This window comes from Salmo trutta, chromosome 37 (assembly GCF_901001165.1).
Source record: "Salmo trutta chromosome 37, fSalTru1.1, whole genome shotgun sequence".
Classification (NCBI taxonomy): domain Eukaryota; kingdom Metazoa; phylum Chordata; class Actinopteri; order Salmoniformes; family Salmonidae; genus Salmo; species Salmo trutta.
This window is the reverse complement of record NC_042993.1, coordinates 4,371,553-4,392,688: the sequence shown is the minus strand read 5'-3', so window position 1 is coordinate 4,392,688 and position 21,136 is coordinate 4,371,553. Positions and strand designations below refer to the sequence as shown.

The 21,136-nt window shown below is 45.0% G+C and overlaps 1 protein-coding gene across 6 annotated transcripts in view; it reads right to left on the bottom strand.

The window, feature by feature from the left end:
- LOC115176657 (focal adhesion kinase 1) overlaps window positions 1-21,136 on the bottom strand; it is a 142,604-nt gene that overhangs the window by 118,737 nt on the left and 2,731 nt on the right. For 4 of the 6 annotated variants that reach the window (XM_029736803.1, XM_029736807.1, XM_029736805.1 and 1 more), the window contains exon 1: window positions 1,506-1,819. In XM_029736803.1, the coding sequence (XP_029592663.1) occupies window positions 1,506-1,581 (76 nt within the window). In that variant the 5' untranslated portion in view covers window positions 1,582-1,819. Of the gene's footprint in view, window positions 1-1,505; window positions 1,820-6,558; window positions 6,589-21,136 lie in introns of those variants that run through there. The other 2 variants (XM_029736809.1, XM_029736804.1) reach the window with 1 other exon arrangement.

Below are 21,136 nucleotides of genomic sequence, written 5' to 3'. Positions count from 1 at the left end.
GTTCTGTTTCTACTGCTACTAGTTCTGTTTCTACTGCTACTAGTCCTGTTTCTACTGCTACTGCTGCTAGTTCTGTTTCTACTGCTGCTAGTTATGTTTCTACTGCTGCTAGTCCTGTTTCTACTGCTGCTAGTCCTGTTTCGGTTGCTGGTGCTGCTAGTTCTGTTTCTTCTGCTGCTAGCTTTGTTTCTGTTTCTACTGCTGCTAGTTCTGTTTCTACTGCTGCTAGTTCTGTTTCTTCTGCTGCTAGTTATGTTTCTGTTTCTACTGCTGATAGTTATGTTTATACTGCTACTAGTTATGTTTCTACTGCTGCTAGTTATGTTTCTGTTTCTATTGCTGCTAGTTATGTTTCTACTGCTGCTAGTTCTGTTTCGGTTGCTGCTGCTGCTAGTTCTGTTTCTTTTGCTGCTAGTTCTGTTTCTACTGCTGATAGTTATGTTTCTACTGCTACTAGTTATGTTTCTACTGCTGCTAGTTATGTTTCTGTTTCTATTGCTGCTAGTTATGTTTCTACTGCTGCTAGTTCTGTTTCGGTTGCTGCTGCTGCTAGTTCTGTTTCTTCTGCTGCTAGTTCTGTTTCTGTTTCTACTGCTGATAGTTCTGTTTCTACTGCTGCTAGTTCTGTTTCTGTTTGTATTGCTGCTAGTTCTGTTTCTACTGCTGCTAGTTATGTTTCTACTGCTACTAGTTCTGTTTCTGTTTCTACTTCCACTACTGCTGCTAGTTCTGCTGCTACTGCTGTTGCCTGGGCAGTTCTCGCTCTACCTGGCCTAGTTATTCAACAGCTATCCCCTCTCCTGACAAGAACACTAATCACAGCCCTGCCCGACACTTAATCAGTTCAAGACTAATGGGAATTCACCCCTCTGCTCCATAATATATTCAGGGGACAGACAGACAGCAGTCCTCCTGTAAGTCAGTGCTGAGCAGTAGCTCCGATTCTCCAGTACCCCCACCAGCACACATTTTTGTTGTAACCTGGGACAAACATTCCTCATTCAACTCATTTAGGGCATGATGATTAGTTGAATCAGGTGTGCTTGTCCAGGGCTACAATAAAAATGAGGACTGGAGTTGGGAAACCCTGCGTTAGATGCTGTACTGATTACTTTCACAGCCATGGATGACTTAATAACCACCATGGCTTGGTTTGTTGTGGTGATCAGATGAGAGAAGAGGACGGTACAGTGCTGCTGTACACATTGGGGCATTGCCATTCAGTGCACCTGACGTCTTGGCATGTTATAGTAGGAAATGCAACAATAATACCTGCATAAAGCAGGGCATGGCAAATCACATTCACCTCTAACTATAGCAGAGTTCTGGGAATTAGCATTCAGTCAGTGTAGCTTTAAATCACATTCATATTCATCACACATCCAAACACAGCCATCATCAACAGAAAGACCTCTAAAAAACACTGAGATGAACACTGGTTAAAAGGTTCTACCTAGAAGCACCTAGTGTGCATAACATATCTGCTGTGTGTACACAGTACATACTTGGGAGTGGAGGGTGTTGAGCGTAAACACAGGTGCCCCGGGCCCAGCATAGGGGGATGCAGCCACTCCTCTCCATGATGGCCGCAGCAGCACCTGTCTTTCTATCCCACCACCAGACCCTGCGGCCTGAACCAGCCCCAGGCTCCCTGACCCTGTCCCCTTCCACAACCGCATAGAGGCCAGGCCAGGCCAGGACAGGCTGCTGCTTCTTCCTCTGCCCCGGAGGACCTCGGCACAGCCCCTCTCCGCTCCTCACAGCCCCTACCGCTGCCCCCCTCTGAACCGTTCACACAGCCCTGCCTCAGGGGAGAGAACTGTGGGGTGAGGAGGAGAAGACGTCAAGGGAGCAACTCAGTGAAATCCTCAAGAAGTTTTTATCCTAACATCCACCTTGCCTGACAGACAGGCTGTTTCCGGGTCAGAGGTGTTTGGTGTCCCTCCGAGAGGGAGTGAGAGAGAAAGAGAGAGAGAGAGACAGAGAGAGACAGAGACAGAGAGAGAGAGACAGAGAGAGGGAGAGAGAGAGATAGACAGAAGATCAATATGGGACAGGTCTGTGTTGTCAGCTCCTTATCTTCCAATTCCTCTTCAGATACCCTCAGCGTTGGCTTCCAGCCTCTAAATAAATCCCTCTGCGTGCCTCTGCACAGCCTGGTAAATTAATCAAGCCCGGGAGGCAGCTGACTTGGAAAACAGTGTAGTAGAAGACACAGAGGAGACAAAAAACAAAACAATCCTTCAGTTAGTTCAGCACTACAACCGCCTGTCTTCTCCAATGTGACCGCCTCTTTTAGCTCCTCAGCTATGGTTTGTAATCCAGGACAAGCTGCTGCTGCTGCTGCTGCTGCGAAACCGTGCTGCCGAGTCGGCTGTGTCAGGAGGGAGTGTGAGCTGGGTCTGTGTGTGACTCAGAGAGAGAGAGAGGTAGAGAGAGAGTGAGGGAGGGGGGAGGCAGGAAGGGAGGAGAGAAAGAGGCAGGGCAAGAGAGTAGTAGAGAGCTCAACCTCATTTAGGGAACTACACTCAGCTCTTCTCCTGTTTACAAAACGGACAGCGGCTCTTCAGCCGCGGTTGCAGACAGAGAGAGAGAGAGAGAGAGAGAGAGATGCAAATCAAGTCCAACCAGGGTCATGACTAGTGCTCAGCTCATTAGCAAACAATATCTCTTCCTCCTCCTGCTCTTTACAACAAGGTCTGCCCCTATGCCTCTGGCTATCAGCCAAAACATGTCCCTCCCTCTCTCATTTCCTCCCTTCTTCCTCTTCTCCTCTCTCCTGTATGCTTTCCATTTGCAGCATTCCATTTTCCTCCAAGGTGTAGACAGGTGAGGACTACTGATGCCGTTACATAAGATGTTTTAAGTGAAATGAAAAGTAACTCTGCGATGCTATCACCATCCTAGTGAATGTCTGGGATCAGATACTGGATCTGTGGTGTGATGAGGTCACAGCTATCTCCCTGTCTTAGTGGCAATGGAGCTTTTTGATTCCACCAATCACACAGCAGAACAGAGGTTCTGTGGAATAACGTCATAATGCATGACTAGGCTATTACATACACAAGCAGTTCTAAACCTGCTGTTCTAAACCTGCTGCAAAACACAATGGTATTCGTATATTCACACGCAAGTCAGAGCCCTTCAAGACCTTTACTAGTACCTCTGTATGTTTACATGAGTGGGGTTGTAAGAGTCTAAACTTTTCTCCTATGTTCTCTATCCTCTAAGACAGGGTTTCCCTTAGCCGGCCCTGAGGGCCCCCTCTGGGTGCACATTTCATTTTTTACCCAAACACTACACAGCTGATTCAAATAACCAACTCATCATCAAGCTTTGACTATTTAAATCGGGGGAGGGGGGGGGGGGGTGTCAAACTCATTCCATGGAGGGCCTAGCATCTCCTAGACAACCAGGTGAGGAGAGTTCCTTACTAATCAGTGACCTTCCTTAATTCATCACTCATGTACAAAGGAGGAGAGAAAACCCTCTGACACTAGTGGAATGAGTTTGACAGATGATTGACCCAGAAAAACGATACTTTGATGTGTTTAGTCACTCCACTGAATTGAAGCTCTGTGAACAGACAGACAGCCTGGTTTGTACCCACTGACTTACCTAAACAGTTCTACAGGACGGTGCTGTTCTATAGTTATCATAATCAAGCACAGCCTCAACCTACATTATTCACTATAGAGAGAGGAGAGGGATCTGGTTGTCATTGGGGTTTTTCACAGTATAGGCCTTCTGTCTATAGTACATCCTTTCAAAGAGGAGTATTTTTCCACATGCACACAGTATAAATTGAATACGCATGATCAATTCCTCTCAAGGGGTGGTACATCAATTCCTCATTTTCAGTGAGCGCATTAACACACTTTAAGGCTTCATCCAAAAAGGCACCCTAGTCACCTTTAGAGTACACAACATGGGGCCCTGTAGGGCTCTGGTCAAAAGTAGTGCACTATATAGGGAATTTGGGACGTAGTGTGAGACCAACAAAATGTTTTAATTGCTGCAATTACCATGACAAATATTCAAGATGTCCGTAAAACTAAAGAAGAAGAAATAACAATATTAATTGTGGCTGTGAATCACCCCGACATGAAAACAACAAACCTAATCAAGAGACAAATCTCACTCTACTCATTACACACATCACAGACAGGCAGTTCTATGGTCCCTTTAAACATTCAGAAGTGAGTGAGAGAGAGAGAGTGTGTGTGCGTGTGTGTGTTTTGCACCATGTTTTTCTGGGCCTGTAGCTGAAACAAAGAGAGAGAGTAGATTGCACCTGCTCATTATGTAACCTAGCACTGATTTATCACAGTCAGATCTAGCCTAGCTCTCCACAAACTAAAGCCTTCCACTAAATCACACTAACCTCCAAGCAACGCTGCAGCATTGCTTTCTTCAAGCGGAATACAGATGTTTCATGCCTGTGTGTCTGTCTACCTCAAATCAGACACAGAACCAGGGACACCATCCATTCACATAAGAGACCAAAACAGTTCACTACATAACAAGGTGATAAAAACCAAATCAGAGAGAATATGAGACATCTAAACCCTGGTGAAAGTGTTGGTATGTACTGTATAAGGGGCTTAACTGATGCAGGATGGTTCATACTCTGTTTACTCCACACCCCATTCAAGAGGACATCAGTCTGTCAGATAATACCGGCTTTTGGTGCAGTTATCCAGTCTTGGCCAGGCCACGATTCTCCAATACTGCTGACTGACTATGGATCAACACAACCAATCAGCTGGATGTTATTTAACTGTACACAACCAACCACTTAACCTGTCTGTCCTCACAGCCAGCTCCGTCTTAACCCTGTGAGTACAGAGAGAATTTAGAGATGTTTCCACTGATAGTCTGTCGCAATACACTCCCACAGGGAACATGGCTGCCTCAGAGCCCTAGATATCAGGTTAGAAACCCCATTATGTCTAAAGTAATGGGCTCCAGCTCCACACATACACACAGTGCCTTCAGAAAGTATTCACACCCCTTGACTTACTCAACATTTTGTTGTGTCGCAGCCTGAATTCAAAATGGATTGAATGGATTTTTTCTCACCCATCTACACACAATACTCCATAATGACAAAGTGAAAACCCTATTCACACCCTTGAGTCAATACATACTAGAATCACCTTTGGCAGCGATTACAGCTGTGAGTCTTCCTGAGTAATTCTCTAAGAGCTTTGCACACCTGGATTGTACAATATTTACACATTACATTATTCTTTTTAAAATTCTTCAAGCTCTGTCAAGTTGGTTGTTGATCATCGCTGGACCAGGCTGGTCACAAGAAAGAGCCTTCGATTTGGGACATGTGAAAAGGTACTGAGGATGTGGATATATGCCTTTGTTGGAGCAACATAAATAAATAAATAACAATAAAAAATAACACAATGGCACAACGAACTCACGAGGCTCTGAGCCAGAGCACACGGCTTAGACCCTGCGCCACGGCAGTTCACAATTCTCTTACAAGCAGGGAGAGTACTCAGTGATACTGAATGAAAACAGCACATTTCAGTTTTAACCCTGTAAACACGCAAAATTAACGCTGTAACCATGCCGAATTAACCCTGTAAACACGCAGAATGAATGGGTAAAAAATGTACGTTCATCCAATTACGGCAATTCCGAAGTGAAACTATGAGAACAGGCTGTGCTAGCCAGCCAAGTTGAGGTCTTGCCATAGATTTTCAAGCCAATTTAAGTCAAAACTGTAAGTCTAGTGAGAAATGAAATAGCTTTCAAACTGGAAGAGATTTTCATTCCTTCATTCCTTTGCAGAGATGTTTACTGCAACTAATATTTATCTGATATTTTCCAATAGATCATTTTCTCCAGTACATGTTGTTCAAACAATTAAATATTGATGAAGAATCAGAGAGAAATGCTGATTGCAGGAGATGAAGAGAGCCCCATCATGCCTTTAGCTTCAGCCATGGGCCTCCTCCAGGAAGCTAACAGAGTCACATAGCTGTATGTACTGTATAGGGAACAATATGTGGAATACAATCTGGCTGCACTCATCTAGAGCAAGTCTAGGTGCAGTTTGTCCTTTTTCTATAATAACTACACACACTCAACCAGCGCTTCACACGTAGCACTATTAACTTTAAACGACAGAATCTTTACTGCCAGGGCAAAATACACATAGCACTATTAACTTTAAATGACAGAATCTTTACTGCCAGGGCAAAATACACATAGCACTATTAACTTTAAATGACAGAATCTTTACTGCCAGGGAAAAATACACATAGTACTATTAACTTTAAATTACAGAATCTTTACTGCCAGGGCAAAATACACATAGCACTATTAACTTTAAATGACAGAACCTTTACTGCCAGGGCAAAATACACATAGTACTATTAACTTTAAATGACAGAATCTTTACTGCCAGGGCAAAATACACATAGTACTATTAACTTTACATGACAGAATCTTTACTGCCAGGGAAAAATACACATAGCACTATTAACTTTAAATGACAGAATCTTTAATGCCAGGGCAAAATCCCCCGGTACATACCAGCGTAGTATGATGATATCCTGGAAATATCTGCAAGGGAAACAGAGAGGGAGAAGTATGTTAGGATGGCATTACTCAGGGTATTTACATGAGCTGACTGTGATCCATTGAAAGCTACACACCAATGGAGGCTAGCCAGTAGCCAGTAGCCAGTAGCCAGTAACCAGTAACCAGTAGCCAGCAGCACCTGTGCAGATACAGCCCCCTAGAGGTCATCTGTTCAGCACAGCCCAGAGGCTGTTAGACTGCACTGCCAAAGGCACTGGGGTCTTGGCCTGCTTGCACAGAACCTTTGCTGTTTCAGGAGATGTAACGATGACTGTCATCATTATACATTGATGGTACTGGACATTTCTTAAAGGCTAGCATGATGGTAGCAGGCTGGTGACTGTTATTAATTGATTTGGAGAGATGGTGGTGAAAGGGGTAGAAAGGAAGAAACAAGGAGGATTAATCCTGGATGGAACGCACCCAATCTTGACACAGGGAGGAGGATGTGCTTCTGCTTCTGATGACTTTACAATTGATTAGCCCTAATTTAATAAGCATTAAGCAGTCTAGGCTATTTTCTCCACACAGTGTTTTGGATTCAGCACAGTGCTCCCTGTCTGCCTGCCTGCAGTCAGTCACCACCTAACCTTGTCCTCCAGTGGAGATCACGCCTACGTCCCAATTGACAACATATTCCCTACATAGTGCACTTCCTCTCAACAGAGCCCAATGGGCCCAAGTCAAAAGTAGAGCACTAAAAAGGGGAATAGGGTGGCCCTTGGCACTCAGATGACATCCTCCTGCAGTCATTAAAGTCCGAGGCACGTTCAGACGGACAGCAGATGATGGCAGGACTTTAATAAAACCCTCTAGACAGACAGACAGACAGACAGACAGACAGACAGACAGAAGGTTGGTGGCCCCTTAATTTTTTTTTTTTACATTTCTTATTTCACCTTTATTTAACCAGGTAGGCAAGTTGAAAACAAGTTCTCCTTGCCAAGTTCTCCTGGCCAAGATAAAGCAAAGCAGTGTGACACAGACAACAACACAGAGTTACACATGGAGTAAACAATAAACAAGCCAATAACACAATAAACAAGTCAATGACACAGTATGAAAAAAAGAAAGTCTACATACAGTGTGTGCAAAAGGCATGAGGAGGTAGGCAATAAATCGGCCATAGGAGCGAATAATTACAATTTAGCAGATTAACACTGGAGTGATAAATGAGCATATGATGATGTGCAAATAGAAATACTGGTGTGCAAAAGAGCAGAAAAGTAAATAAAATAAAAACAGTATGGGGATGAGGTAGGTAGATTGAGTGGGCAATTTACAGATGGACTATGTACAGCTGCAGTGACTGGTTAGCAGCTCAGGTAGCTGATGTTTAAAGTTGGTGAGGGAAATAAAAGTCTCCAACTTCAGCGATTTTTGCAATTCGTTCCAGTCACTGGCAGCAGAGAACTGGAAGGAAAGGCGGCCAAATGAGGTGTTGGCTTTGGGGATGATCAGTGAGATATACCTGCTGGAACGTGTGCTACGGGTGGGTGTTGTTATCGTGACCAGTGAACTGAGATAAGGCAGAGCTTTACCTAGCATAGACTTATAGATGACCTGGAGCCAGTGGGTCTAGCGACGAATATGTAGCGAGGGCCAGCCGACTAAAGCATACAGGTCGCAGTGGTGGGTGGTATAAGGTGATTTGGTAACAAAACGGATGGCACTGTGATAGACTGCATCCAGTTTGCTGAGTAGTGTAATGGAAGCTATTTTGTAGATGACATCGCCGAAGTTGAGAATCGGTAGGATAGTCAGTTTTACTAGGGTAAGTTTGGCGGCGTGAGTGAAGGAGGCTTTGTTGCGAAATATAAATCCGATTCTAGATTTGATTTTGGATTGGAGATGTTTAATATGAGTCTGGAAGGAGAGTTTACAGTCTAACCAGACACCTAGGTATTTATAGTTGTCCACATATTCTAGGTCGGAACCGTCCAGGGTGGTGATGCTAGCCGGACGGGCAGGAGCGGGCAGCGAACGGTTGAAAAGCATGCATTTGGTTTTACTAGCATTTAAGAGCAGTTGGAGGCCACGGAAGGAGTGTTGTATGGCATTGAAGCTCATTTGGAGGTTTGTTAGCACAGTGTCCAAGGAAGGGACAGAAGTATACAGAATGGTGTCGTCTGCATAGAGGTGGATCAGGGAATCGCCCGCAGCAAGAGCGACATCATTGATATATACAGAGAAAAGAGTCGGTCCGAGAATTGAACCCTGTGGTACCCCCATAGAGACTGCCAGAGGTCCGGACAACATGCCCTCCGATTTGACACATTGAACTCTGTCTGCAAAGTAGTTGGTGAACCAGGCGAGGCAGTCATTAGAAAAACCAAGGTTATTGAGTCTGCCGATAAGAATACGGTGATTGACAGAGTCAAATGCCTTGGCCAGGTCGATGAAGACGGCTGCACAGTACTGTCTTTTATCGATGGCGGTTATGATATCGTTTAGTACCTTAAGCGTGGCTGAGGTGCACCCGTGTCCGGCTCGGAAACCGGATTGCACAGCGGAGAAGGTACGGTGAGATTCGAAATGGTCAGTGATCTGTTTATTAACTTGGCTTTTGAAGACTTTAGATAGGCAGGGCAGGATGGAAATAGGTCTGTAACAGTTTGGATCTAGGGTGTCACCCCCTTTGAAAAGGGGGATGACCGCGGCAGCTTTCCAATCTTTAGGGATCTCAGACGATACGAAAGAGAGGTTGAACAGGCTGGTAATAGGGGGTTGCAACAATGGCGGCGGATAGTTTAGAAAGAGAGGGTCCAGATTGTCTAGCCCAGCTGATTTGTACGGGTCCAGGGTTTGCAGCTCTTTCAGAACATCTGCTATCTGGATTTGGGTGAAGGAGAAGCTGGGGAGGCTTGGGCGGAGCTGTTGACCGTGTTTGGAGTAACCAGGAGGAAAGCATGGCCAACCGTTGAGAAATGCTTATTGAAATGTTCAATTATCATGGATTTATCGGTGGTGACCGTGTTACCTAGCCTCAGTGCAGTGGGCAGCTGGGAGGAGGTGCTCTTGTTCTCCATGGACTTTACAGTGTCCCAAAACTTTTTGGAGTTAGAGTTACAGGATGCAAATTTCTGCTTGAAAAAGCTAGCCTTTGCTTTCCTGACTGACTGCGTGTATTGGTTCCTGACTTCCCTGAACAGTTGCATATCGCGGTGACTTTGATGCTATTGCAGTCCGCCACAGGATGTTTTTGTGCTGGTCAAGGGCAGTCAGGTCTGGAGTGAACCAAGGGCTATATCTGTTCTTAATTCTGCATTTTTTGAACGGGGCATGCTTATCTAAGATGGTGAGGAAATTACTTTTAAAGAATGACCAGGCATCCTCGACTGACGGGATGAGGTCAATATCCTTCCAGGATACTCGGGCCAGGTCGATTAGAAAGGCCTGCTCGCAGAAGTGTTTTAGGGAGTGTTTGACAGTGATGAGGGGTGGTCTTTTGACCGCGGACCCATAGCGGATACAGGCAATGAGGCAGTGATCGCTGAGATCCTGATTGAAAACAGCGGAGGTGTATTTGGAGGGCAAGTTGGTCAGGATAATGTCTATGAGGGTGCCCATGTTTACGGATTTAGGGTTGTAGCTGGTGGGTTCCTTGATGATTTGTGTGAGATTGAGGGCATCTAGCTTAGATTGTAGGACTGCCGGGGTGTTAAGCATATCCCAGTTTAGGTCACCTAACAGAACGGACTCTGAGGCTAGATGGGGGGCGATCAATTCACAAATGGTGTCCAGGGCACAGCTGGGAGCGGAGGGGGGTCGATAGCAGGCGGCAACAGTGAGAGACTTATTTCTGGAGAGATTCATTTTTAAAATTAGAAGTTCGAACTGTTTGGGTATAGACCTGGAAAGTATGACAGAACTTTGCAAGCTCTCTCTGTAGTAGATTGCAACTCCTCCCCCTCTGGCAGTTCTATCTTGATGGAAAAAGTTGTAGTTGGGTATGGAAATCTCAGAATTTTTGGTGGCCTTCCTAAGCCAGGATTCAGACACGGCAAGGACATCAGGGTTGGGGAGGACAGGCTCATGGTAATGGCTGGAGAGGAGATGAATGAGTGGTATGGTATCAAATACATCAAACACATGGTTTCCATTTGTTTCCATGTGTTTGATGCCATTCCATTTGCTCGGTTCTGGCCATTATTATGAGCCGTCCTCCCATCAACAGCCTCCACTGACCGACATGCAGACAGAGAGAAAGACAGAAAGACAGACAGGCAGACAGAGGTCCTGCTATCAGTGAGGAGCCAGGAGCAGCTAAGCTCATCAGTTAATCATAATGCTCATTATTCCTGACTAAACCTGTCTCAGCAGAAAGCACAGCGGAGGAGATGATAGAGAGATGATCTGAGAGAACAGCAGTGAATGAATAAGGGATTCGTGATGTAAGACTTCAGAAGGAAATAAGTAAATTCAGGGGTTTTAAAAAAAAGCAACAAAAACGTTTTAAATGTTAAGCGCCAGGACTTCAAATGACATGGACGTAGTCATGACCTAGGAAACTAAGCCATAAACTGAGAGAAGTTAGCAATTCTGTGGTACAGTGATTGTATATTCCTCCTCACTGATCAAAATAAATGGTTCTACCAATTCCTCTTTTAATATTGATGTGACTATGAAATGCCACTGTTTTGTTTGCACTAGAGAATGAATGGTCAATAAAAGTTTGCTTTAGACGTGTTCATATGAATATGACGGCGGCTAGTCAACAGAGGCTACGTCCCAAATGACACCCTATTCCCTACATAGTGCACTACTTCTGTGCCCTGGTTAAAAGTAGCGCTGGGGAGAAGAAAAATCGATACAGTTACATATCGGGATATTATTTTTGACACTATATCATATCGTATCATTTTCACAATATCGTAATATTTATTATTGCGCTGGATGGCTGTACCTGCACCAAAATCCAGTATTTTTCCTTCATTTAATATATATTTTTTTACCGTTATTTAACTAGGCAAGTCAGTTAAGAACAAATTCTTACTTACAATGACGGCCTACCAGGGAACAGTGGGTTAACTGCCTTATTCAGGGGGAGAGCGACAGATTTTTACCTTGTTAGCTCGGGGATTCGATCCAGCAACCTTTCATAGCTTGTTCTCAATCTTATTTTTGAATAGGAAGCCAATTGGCTTTCAGCAGTTTTATTTCCTTGTTTTGTCATGGCTCTATCTTGTCCCACTGTAGCAGACATATGGTTAGCTTATACACTAACATCCCACACACTGGAGGCTCGCAGGCGCTGCTGCAACATTTCCTTCAGCAGACAGACTCTACCCTTGCTCCATCCAATCATTGCATTTTACAATGTACTGACCTGGATAATCCAATAACTACTTTGTCTTTGAGTCAGACTTTTCCTTCAAATTCGGGGTGTAGCCATGGGCTCCCCCTTTTCCCCCAACTATGCAAACCTGTATGTGGGACAATTTGAGGAAGCACACCTTTACAAAACAGAGACACACCCCCTACTTTCTAAAATCCTCCTATGGAAGAGATACATAGATGATGTCTTTGTGCTCTGGGAAGGAAGTCAGCAGGAACTAAATGAATTCCAAACTTTACAAAACGAGATCTCTGAATACCTCAAATTCACCATGCAGACTGATGAGAGATAAATAAACTACCTGGACTTATGGATCATCAAAGAGAATGATGCATTACACACAAAGCCCACAGACCGCAACACCTTGCTATGTGTGGATAGTATGCATCCTCTTCCGCTCAAGAATGGTCTACCATATAGCCAGTTATGCAGAGTTAAACCAATCTGTGGCCATCAGACAGATTTTGACAGCAATGCTAAATAAAATGACAGAAATTCAAAATGCGAGGCTACAAGGACAAAACTCTTGATGCTGCAATGATGAAAATCTCTCCAAAGCCAAGAGAGGTTCTTTTAGGTAGTTGTAGAATTGAATGGCTCTTTTCTGGATTTTGATAATTAGCGGGTATCAGCCTAATTCTGCTTTGCATGCATTATTTGGTATTTTACGTTGTACACGGAGGATATTTTTGCAGAATTCTATATGCAGAGTCTCAATTTGCTGTTTGTCCCATTTTGTGAATTCTTGGTTGATGAGCGGACCCCAGACCTCACAACCATAAAGGGCAATGGGTTCTATAACTGAATCAAATATTTTTAGCCAGATCCTAACTGGTATGTCGAATTTTATGTTCCTTTTGATGGCATAGAAGTCCCTTCTTGCCTTGTCTCTCAGATCGTTCACAGTTTTGTAGAAGTTACCTGTGGCGCTGATGTTTAGGCCGAGGGATGTATAGTTGTGTGTGTGCTCTAGGGCAGGTATTCCCAAACCCCAGGGGCACTCGCAATGCCGTCGGAGGTACGCCAAATAAAAATGTGATTCACATTTATTTATTTTTTATTCACATTCTATTCTTTCTTCACATTTTCAAACAGTACATTTTTATTTTCCAACGGGGCTATACATTTGGGTGAGGTTTTTTCTCGCCTAAGTAGCCTCGTTTCACTGACAATACAATTAAACCATCTAGTGTTCAGTGAAATAACAACACAATGTCAAATACAGGTAGCCTAGTCAAATAATGAACATGCAATCACATTAACTGTTATTCTCTCGCGGGGATTCCACTAACGGTCCGTATGTAGCCAAATGTAGCTGCTACTCATGTTGGTATCTGTAGTGATGGCGCAAAAGCCATGACAGGGAGACATAGTGGAGTGGTAACGCGCGTGCAAGCAGTTGCTTCCGACGCCACTTGGGTACACTGCAGCATCCACCGAGAGGCTCTTGCTGCCAAGGGAATGCCTGACAGCTTGAAAGACGTTTTTGGACACTTCAGTGAAAATGGTTAACTTTGTTAAAGAAAGGCCTCTGAACTCTCATTTATTTTCTGCACTTAGCAATGATATGGGCAGTGACCATGTAACGCTTTTACAACATACAAAAGTGAGCTGGTTATCAAGGGGAAAAGTATTGGTCACATTTTTTAAATTGACAGAAGAGCTTAAAGTTTTCTTTACTGACTATAATTTTCACTTGTCTGACCACTTGCATGAGTTTCTCACATGACTAGCCTATCTGGGTGATGTTTTTCTTGTCTGAATGATCTGAATCTAGGATTACAGGGACTCTCTGCAACTATATTCAATGTGCGGGACAAAATTGAGGCTATGATTAAGAAGTTGGAGCTCTTCTCTGCATTAACAAGGACAACACACAGGTCTTTCCATCATTGTATGATTTTTTTGTGTGCAAATGAACTCAAGCTTACGGACAATGTCAAATGTGGTATAGCGAAGCACCTGAGTGAGTTGGGTGTGCAATTACACAGGTACTTTCCTAAAACGGACCACACAAAAAACTGGATTCATTATCCTTTTCATGCCCTGCCTCCAGTCCACTTACCGATATCTGAACAAGAGAGCCTCATTGAAATTGCAACAAGCGGTTCTGTGAAAATTGAATTTAATCAGAAGCCACTGCCAGATTTCTGGATCGGGCTGCGCTCAGAGTATCCTGAGTATCCAAATCGCGCTGTTAAGACACTGATGCCCTTTGCAACCACGTACCTATGTGAGAGTGGATTCTCAGCCCTCACTAGCATGAAAACTAAATACAGGCACAGACTGTGTGGGAAATGATTTAAGACAGAGACTCTCTCCAATACAACCCAACATTGCAGAGGTATATGCATCCATTCAAGCACACCCTTCTCATTAACCTGTGGTGAGTTATTCACAATTTTCAATTAACAAATCAGGTTTTATATGTAAGATGGTTAAAGAGCAAAATGATTGATGATTATCATATTATTATTTGTGCCCTGGTCCTATAAGAGCTCTTTGTCACTTCCCACGAGCTGGGTTGTGACAAAAACTCACACTCATTCTTATGTTTAATAAATGTATCGTATAGTGTTTGTGTGGCAGGCTTACAATGATGGTAAAAAACAACATTTGAGAGTGTGCTGACCCTGGTGCTAGAGGGGGTATGCAGCTGGAGGTTGAATGTTTGAAGGGGTACGGGACTATAAAAAGTTTGGGAACCACTGCTCTAGGGCAACGGTGTCTAGATGGAATTTGTATTCGTGGTCCTGGGAACTGGACCTTTTCTCTCTCATCACCCCTCAAGCTGCCTGCAGGATGGTGTTAAAGTGAATGGTGTAGAGAGGGAACGAACAGGTCAGACTCCAAACACAGCACCCTAGTGTGTGTGTGTGGAAGACAAACACAGCCTTTTAAACAGAGGGAGTCAACTGTCATTACTGACTGACTACAACACTCCTCCTGATTCCCCTAGAGCAGACTGGATTGACATACTGCAGCAGACCTGGCTGACTACAACACTGCTCCTGATTCCCCTAGAGCAGACTGGATTGGCATACTGCAGCACACCTGGCTTGTTTGATTGATCTGGGTGATTGTTTAGTGGTGATGTGTACTGGACTTACTGAGACAGCAGCTTGCAAAACGGATTACTGTGTGTGTGTGTGTGTGTGTGTGTGTGTGTGGATAGGCCTATAGGACTTTACATGGCCTACGTCTGACTCAGCACAATGCTAGGGTTCTGTCACTCCATTCATTTACTCACCTAGACAACACTGATCCTGCCAAGGAGAGGCACAGGGGAGGAGATGGTCACCAATCACAATTGTTTCCACGTCATTTCAACGAAAAACTTAAATGTGATGATGTTGAATCAACGTGGGAAACTGAATGGATTTGCAAAAAGTCATCAACGTAAGGGAATTTAGTCTTTTTTTACCTAACTGTTAAATCCAATGACAGGGTGACTTTTTTGGTTGATTTCACATTAGCTGACAACTCAACCTAATGTAAATGAAAACAAGGTCAATCGTTCTAGATTGGTAATCATTTAACAGCTGCTCTAGCAGAGTAATCCTATTGGCCTGGGACCAGTTTTTTTTTTAAAGTGATCTATCTGTATGTCGGTGTCACGGTTGTCGTCGGTGAAGGAGGACCAAAACGCAGCAGGCATGCGGTTGTTCATTTTGAACATTTATTAAATCAAAACGAACACTCCAAAACGAAACCACGAACAACAAAACAGTCTGGCTAGGCACAAGGCTAAGCTCAGAACAATCTCCCACGAATCACAAACACACCCCAATATATGGGACTCTCAATCAAAGGCAAAGAGAAAACACCTGCCTTCAATTGAGAGTCCCAACCCCAATTAATCAACCATAGAAATACACTCACTAGACTCCACATAGAAATACATAAACCTAGACCATAAACCAAAACCCCAGAAATACTAAATCAAACACCCTTTTAACAAACACACCACCCTAAACCACATAAAACAAATACCCTCTGCCACGTCCTGACCAAACTACAATACTAATTAACCCTTATACTGGCCAGGACGTGACAGTACCCCCCCCTTAAAGGTGCTAACCCCGGAAGCACCTTAAAAACAAAAAAAACAACCCCAAACAACAAAACAAAAATTCCCCTCTACTAAAGGGAGGGAAGGGAGGGTGGCTGCCGTCAACGACGGCACTGTGCTACACCCCCCCCTCCCCAACCCACCTATATCTGGAGGTGGCTCCGGCTCTGGCTGTTCCAGGCAGTCGGGGCAGTCTGGCCGCTCCGGGCAGCTCGGGGCAGTCTGGCCGCGCCGGGCAGCTCGGGGCAGTCTGGCAGCTCGGGGCAGTCTGGCAGCTCGGGGCAGTCTGGCAGCTCGGGGCAGCTCGGGGCAGTCTGGCAGCTCGGGGCAGCTCGGGGCAGTCTGGCAGCTCGGGGCAGTCTGGCCGCTCTGGCAGCTCGGGGCAGTCTGGCCGCTCTGGCGACTGTTGACTGGCGGGCGGCTCTGGCGACTGTTGACTGGCGGGCGGCTCTGGCGACTGTTGACTGGCGGGCGGCTCTGGCGACTGTTGACTGGCGGGCGGCTCTGGCGACTGTTGACTGGCGGGCGGCTCTGGCGACTGTTGACTGGCGGGCGGCTCTGGCGACTGTTGACTGGCGGGCGGCTCTGGCGACTGTTGACTGGCGGGCGGCTCTGGCGACTGTTGACTGGCGGGCGGCTCTGGCGACTGTTGACTGGCGGGCGGCTCTGGCGACTGTTGACTGGCGGGCGGCTCTGGCGACTGTTGACTGGCGGGCGGCTCTGGCGACTGTTGACTGGCGGGCGGCTCTGGTGAATGTTGACTGGCGAGGCTGGGTTTACGCACTTGAAGCCTGGTGCGTGGTGCTGGTACTGGGCGTACCAGATTGGGAACACGCACCTCCAGGCTAGTGCGGGGAGCGGGAACAGGACGAGTCGGACTGGGCTCACGCACCACTGGCTTGGTGCGGGGAGCAGGGACGGGCCGGGCCGGACTGGGGACACGCACCACTAACCTGGTGCGGGGAGCAGGAACCGGCCGGACAGGATTGGGGACATGCACCACTAACCTGGTGCGGGGAGCAGGAACGGGCCGGGCCGGACTGGGGACACGCACCACTAACCTGGTGCGGGGAGCAGGAATGGGCCAGACAGGACTGTGAACACGTACTGGTGACCTGAAGCGTGGAGCCGGTTTAGCCACTCGTCCTGGCTGGATGCCCATCCTAGCACGGCATGTGCTGGGCATGTCCACCGGACGCACCAGGCTGTGCGGGCGCACTGGCGACACAGCGCGCAACTCCGCATACCATGGCTCCTCCTCCAGCTCTTCCCTCTGCAGGTCCTCAATCAACTGTCTCATCTTCGTCTCCTCCTCCGCCGTCATCCCCCACGAGAGCAGTGGTCTGGGCTCTTCCTCTGCCCTTCCGGACCACCCCATTAGCCCCCCCCAAAAAAAAAATTCTTGGGGGTGTCTTCCGGGCCTCCTTGACCGCCGCCTGCGACTCCGTCCACCGGCTAGCTTTACCTCCTCGACCTGGGAATCCTTCCGCCAGGGTCCTTTCCCCGACTTGATCTCCTCCCAGGTCCAGAACTCCTTCCCCTCGCGAGCCCATCTCTCGCGCTCCTTTCTCTGCTGCTTGGTCCATTGTTGGTGGGAGATTCTGTCACGGTTGTCGTCGGTGAAGGAGGACCAAAACGCAGCAGGCATGCGGTTGTTCATTTTGAACATTTATTAAATCAAAACGAACACTCCAAAACAACAAAACGAAACCACGAACAACAAAACAGTCTGGCTAGGCACAAGGCTAAGCTCAGAACAATCTCCCACGAATCACAAACACACCCCAATATATGGGACTCTCAATCAAAGGCAAAGAGAAAACACCTGCCTTCAATTGAGAGTCCCAACCCCAATTAATCAACCATAGAAATACACTCACTAGACTCCACATAGAAATACATAAACCTAGACCATAAACCAAAACCCCAGAAATACTAAATCAAACACCCTTTAACCAAACACACCACCCTGAACCACATAAAACAAATACCCTCTGTCACGTCCTGACCAAACTACAATACTAATTAACCCTTATACTGGCCAGGACGTGACAGTCGGCTATCGGATTGGACTCAATTAATAGAAATAGAATGAATAGAACGGGAGTCTCCATTCAAGTCAATGATTCGTCCGCTCTATTCATTATATTTCTATGCATTTAATCCTATCCGATAGGCGAAATCCAGATAGATATTTCTTTTTTGAACTGGGCCCTGAAGATTAGCTGTATAAATTACAGTGATGTGAAAAATACACTCAATCTCCTCCAGCCTCAGACTGTCAGACATGACTACAGTAAGAGATCTAGATCCTGTCAAGCAGAACATCACTTCAGCATTCTCTGAACAGAATGGTCTTGACTACAGTAAGAGATCTACATCCTGTCAAGCAGAACATCACTTCAGCATTCTCTGAACAGAATGGTCTTGACTACAGTAAGAGATCTACATCCTGTCAAGCAGAACATCACTTCAGCATTCTCTGAACAGAATGGTCATGACTACAGTAAGAGATCTAGATCCTGTCAAGCAGAACATCACTTCAGCATTCTCTGAACAGAATGGTCACATAGAAATGTATAGCTTAGAACAGACATGATTATCAGTCAGGTAGAATTGGCAATCATGTTAGCTTTATTCAATATATTTCTATCTACCAGTTTCAGAAATATTTGAGTCTCACTGAATAACACACACTAGTTGTTTGCATTCTATCAATTAACAGGAAATTAAAAATAAGAAATTCAAGAAGAGAGATGACAGCAGCCACCTTGATGATCAGTTCAACCTCAGGTTATTTTCCTGGGAGAAAATAAAAAAATGCAATTGAGTCAGTGTTCTTGCAATTTACATAATTTCTGTTGCTAATCACATAATCAAATTTGTCTCTGGCAACATATCGGTTTAGGATGTGTTTGCTATAACAAGCCATCTTCAATGCAGGCCCAATCTCAACACTGTTTTTCTAATGTATTTCTGTCATGGATTATGGTAGCTAGTTCTAGTTCCCACAGAGATCATGGAGCACTGGGCAAAAACTGGTTGAATAAATGTTATTTCCACCTCATTCCAACCCAATAATTCATTGTGATGTTGAATCAATGTGGAAAACTGATTGAATTTGAAGTCATCAACATAAGGCAATTTCTTATTTTTTCACCCAATGGCATGGTGACATTTTCTGTTGATTTCACACGTTAGTTAACAACTCAACCAAATCTGTGCCCAGTGGGTGTGCTGCTGTTCAACAAAAATAACTTGGGTGCGGTATGCAACACATACTAAAAGGAGTAAGAAAGCATTGTAACAAAAGGTATGGGTTCAGAGGAATTGAGTTGGGTCATTTGGTCTTCACATCCCTGTAGTGACTTGATAAGAGCTGGGTGTGACAGTATGCTGTGGTCTCAGCGCTGAATTCCTGGGAGGCCAGAGCTTCCTCATTTGTCAAATTGTGTAAAAGCTCCAGACTTCGGTTAACCCATTGGTATCATCTAATTTTTGAAAGATGTTTCGAGAGACCATCTCAAACAAAAGACCAACTCACACAGAGAGGAGAGAGAGAGAGAGAGAGACGTTCATTATTCAAGTCTAAGGTGTGTTGTAGAACTTGTGAGAGCTGCACCATAAATCACTGAGGGTTAGAGCCTATTTGAGTAGTTCTATTTGCAATACACACTCTTAGAAAGAAAGGTGCAATCTAGAACCTAAAAGGGTTCTTCGGCTGTCACCGTAGGAGAACCATTTGAAGAACCCTTTTTGGTTCCAGGTAGAACCCTTTTTGGTTGCATGTAGAACCCTTTCAACAGAGGGATCTAAATGGAACAGCCAAAGAACCCTTTTTTCTAATAGGCTGACCACACCGCTCACATCGCGTGCGCGAGTGTTGCAAAATAAATGTAGGAATCTATGTTATTCAATTATTGCACCCACACTGCTCGCGAGCGTCTGCGTTGCCAAGGGCTAAAATACAAGTCATTCCTATTTCTGACGCAGATCGCACTGCAAGTCCTGCCTCTCCATCTCCTCATTGGTTTATAGAAGCAGGTACCCACGTGCCATCTCCTCATTGGTTATACCCACGTGGGTGATTGAAAGACGAACTGTTGCCGGTTGTCGTGGTAATACTATGAAAGTTTAGATGCCAATCACCATATAAGTTAAACGATGAAAAAGCCTGGAAGGAGAGATGACTAGAAATGATTCGGTTGACCATTTTTATGTGTGGATTAATTGAGTAGAGGACCTTGTGCATTTCAGGTAAAATAACAACCTAATGTTTATATCCCAGGACAAATCAGCTAGCAACAGCAAGCTAGCTAAATAGGACAAATTAGCTCGCAAGTGCAAGCTAACTAGCTAAATTGCCATACATGTTTAATGCTTTTCGACCTGTCCCCAAATTAATGTCATTGGTTCAGAGTTTGTTTTGATATTTGAACCTGCGTGTCGTGATCGCGTTTGGTGTGGGGGGACAAAATAAATGTATGCACGATGGCACACGCACGCAGCCGGTTATGGTTCCGTGTAAGACTGCAGTTTAGCGAAAGTCATTCCCACAAGCACTTTCCCATTGGACTAATAAGTCTAAGGCCATTCCCTGTAGTTCTTTAACTACGGACCACCGTTCTTCTTGACAAGAACACTATTGACTGATGGTTCTATATTCTTAGTAAAGACTAACTGACAGAGTATAAAATGTTTTTGCTTCCAGATCTTTCCTTGCTTGTATTACAATGTGTTGAACACTTGACAGCCTTGTTGTCTTAATACACACATTGACGTTTACATAACTGTTTTGAATAAATCACTGTTGATGGGCTTTCCAGGCCTTCTATACCCCCCAGAAGACACAATTCAACTCCCCATCCACTCGTCATTGAATCGCTGCTGGCTGATTTACACAGCAGATCTCCAAACCAATGTTAAAACAACAACATTTGACAAGGTATTCGATAGCGCTAGCCTTTTCTCAGAGTGTACCTTGCCAAGGTTAATATTGAAAAAGGGATCCATAATGAATTGTGCCTGTCATTGATCTGGGTTCTGCCTGATACGTGCTGTTTAGTGAGCCTTCTAAAAAGTCAAGTAGAGTACAGTAGGTATCCCGAGTGGCGCAGCGG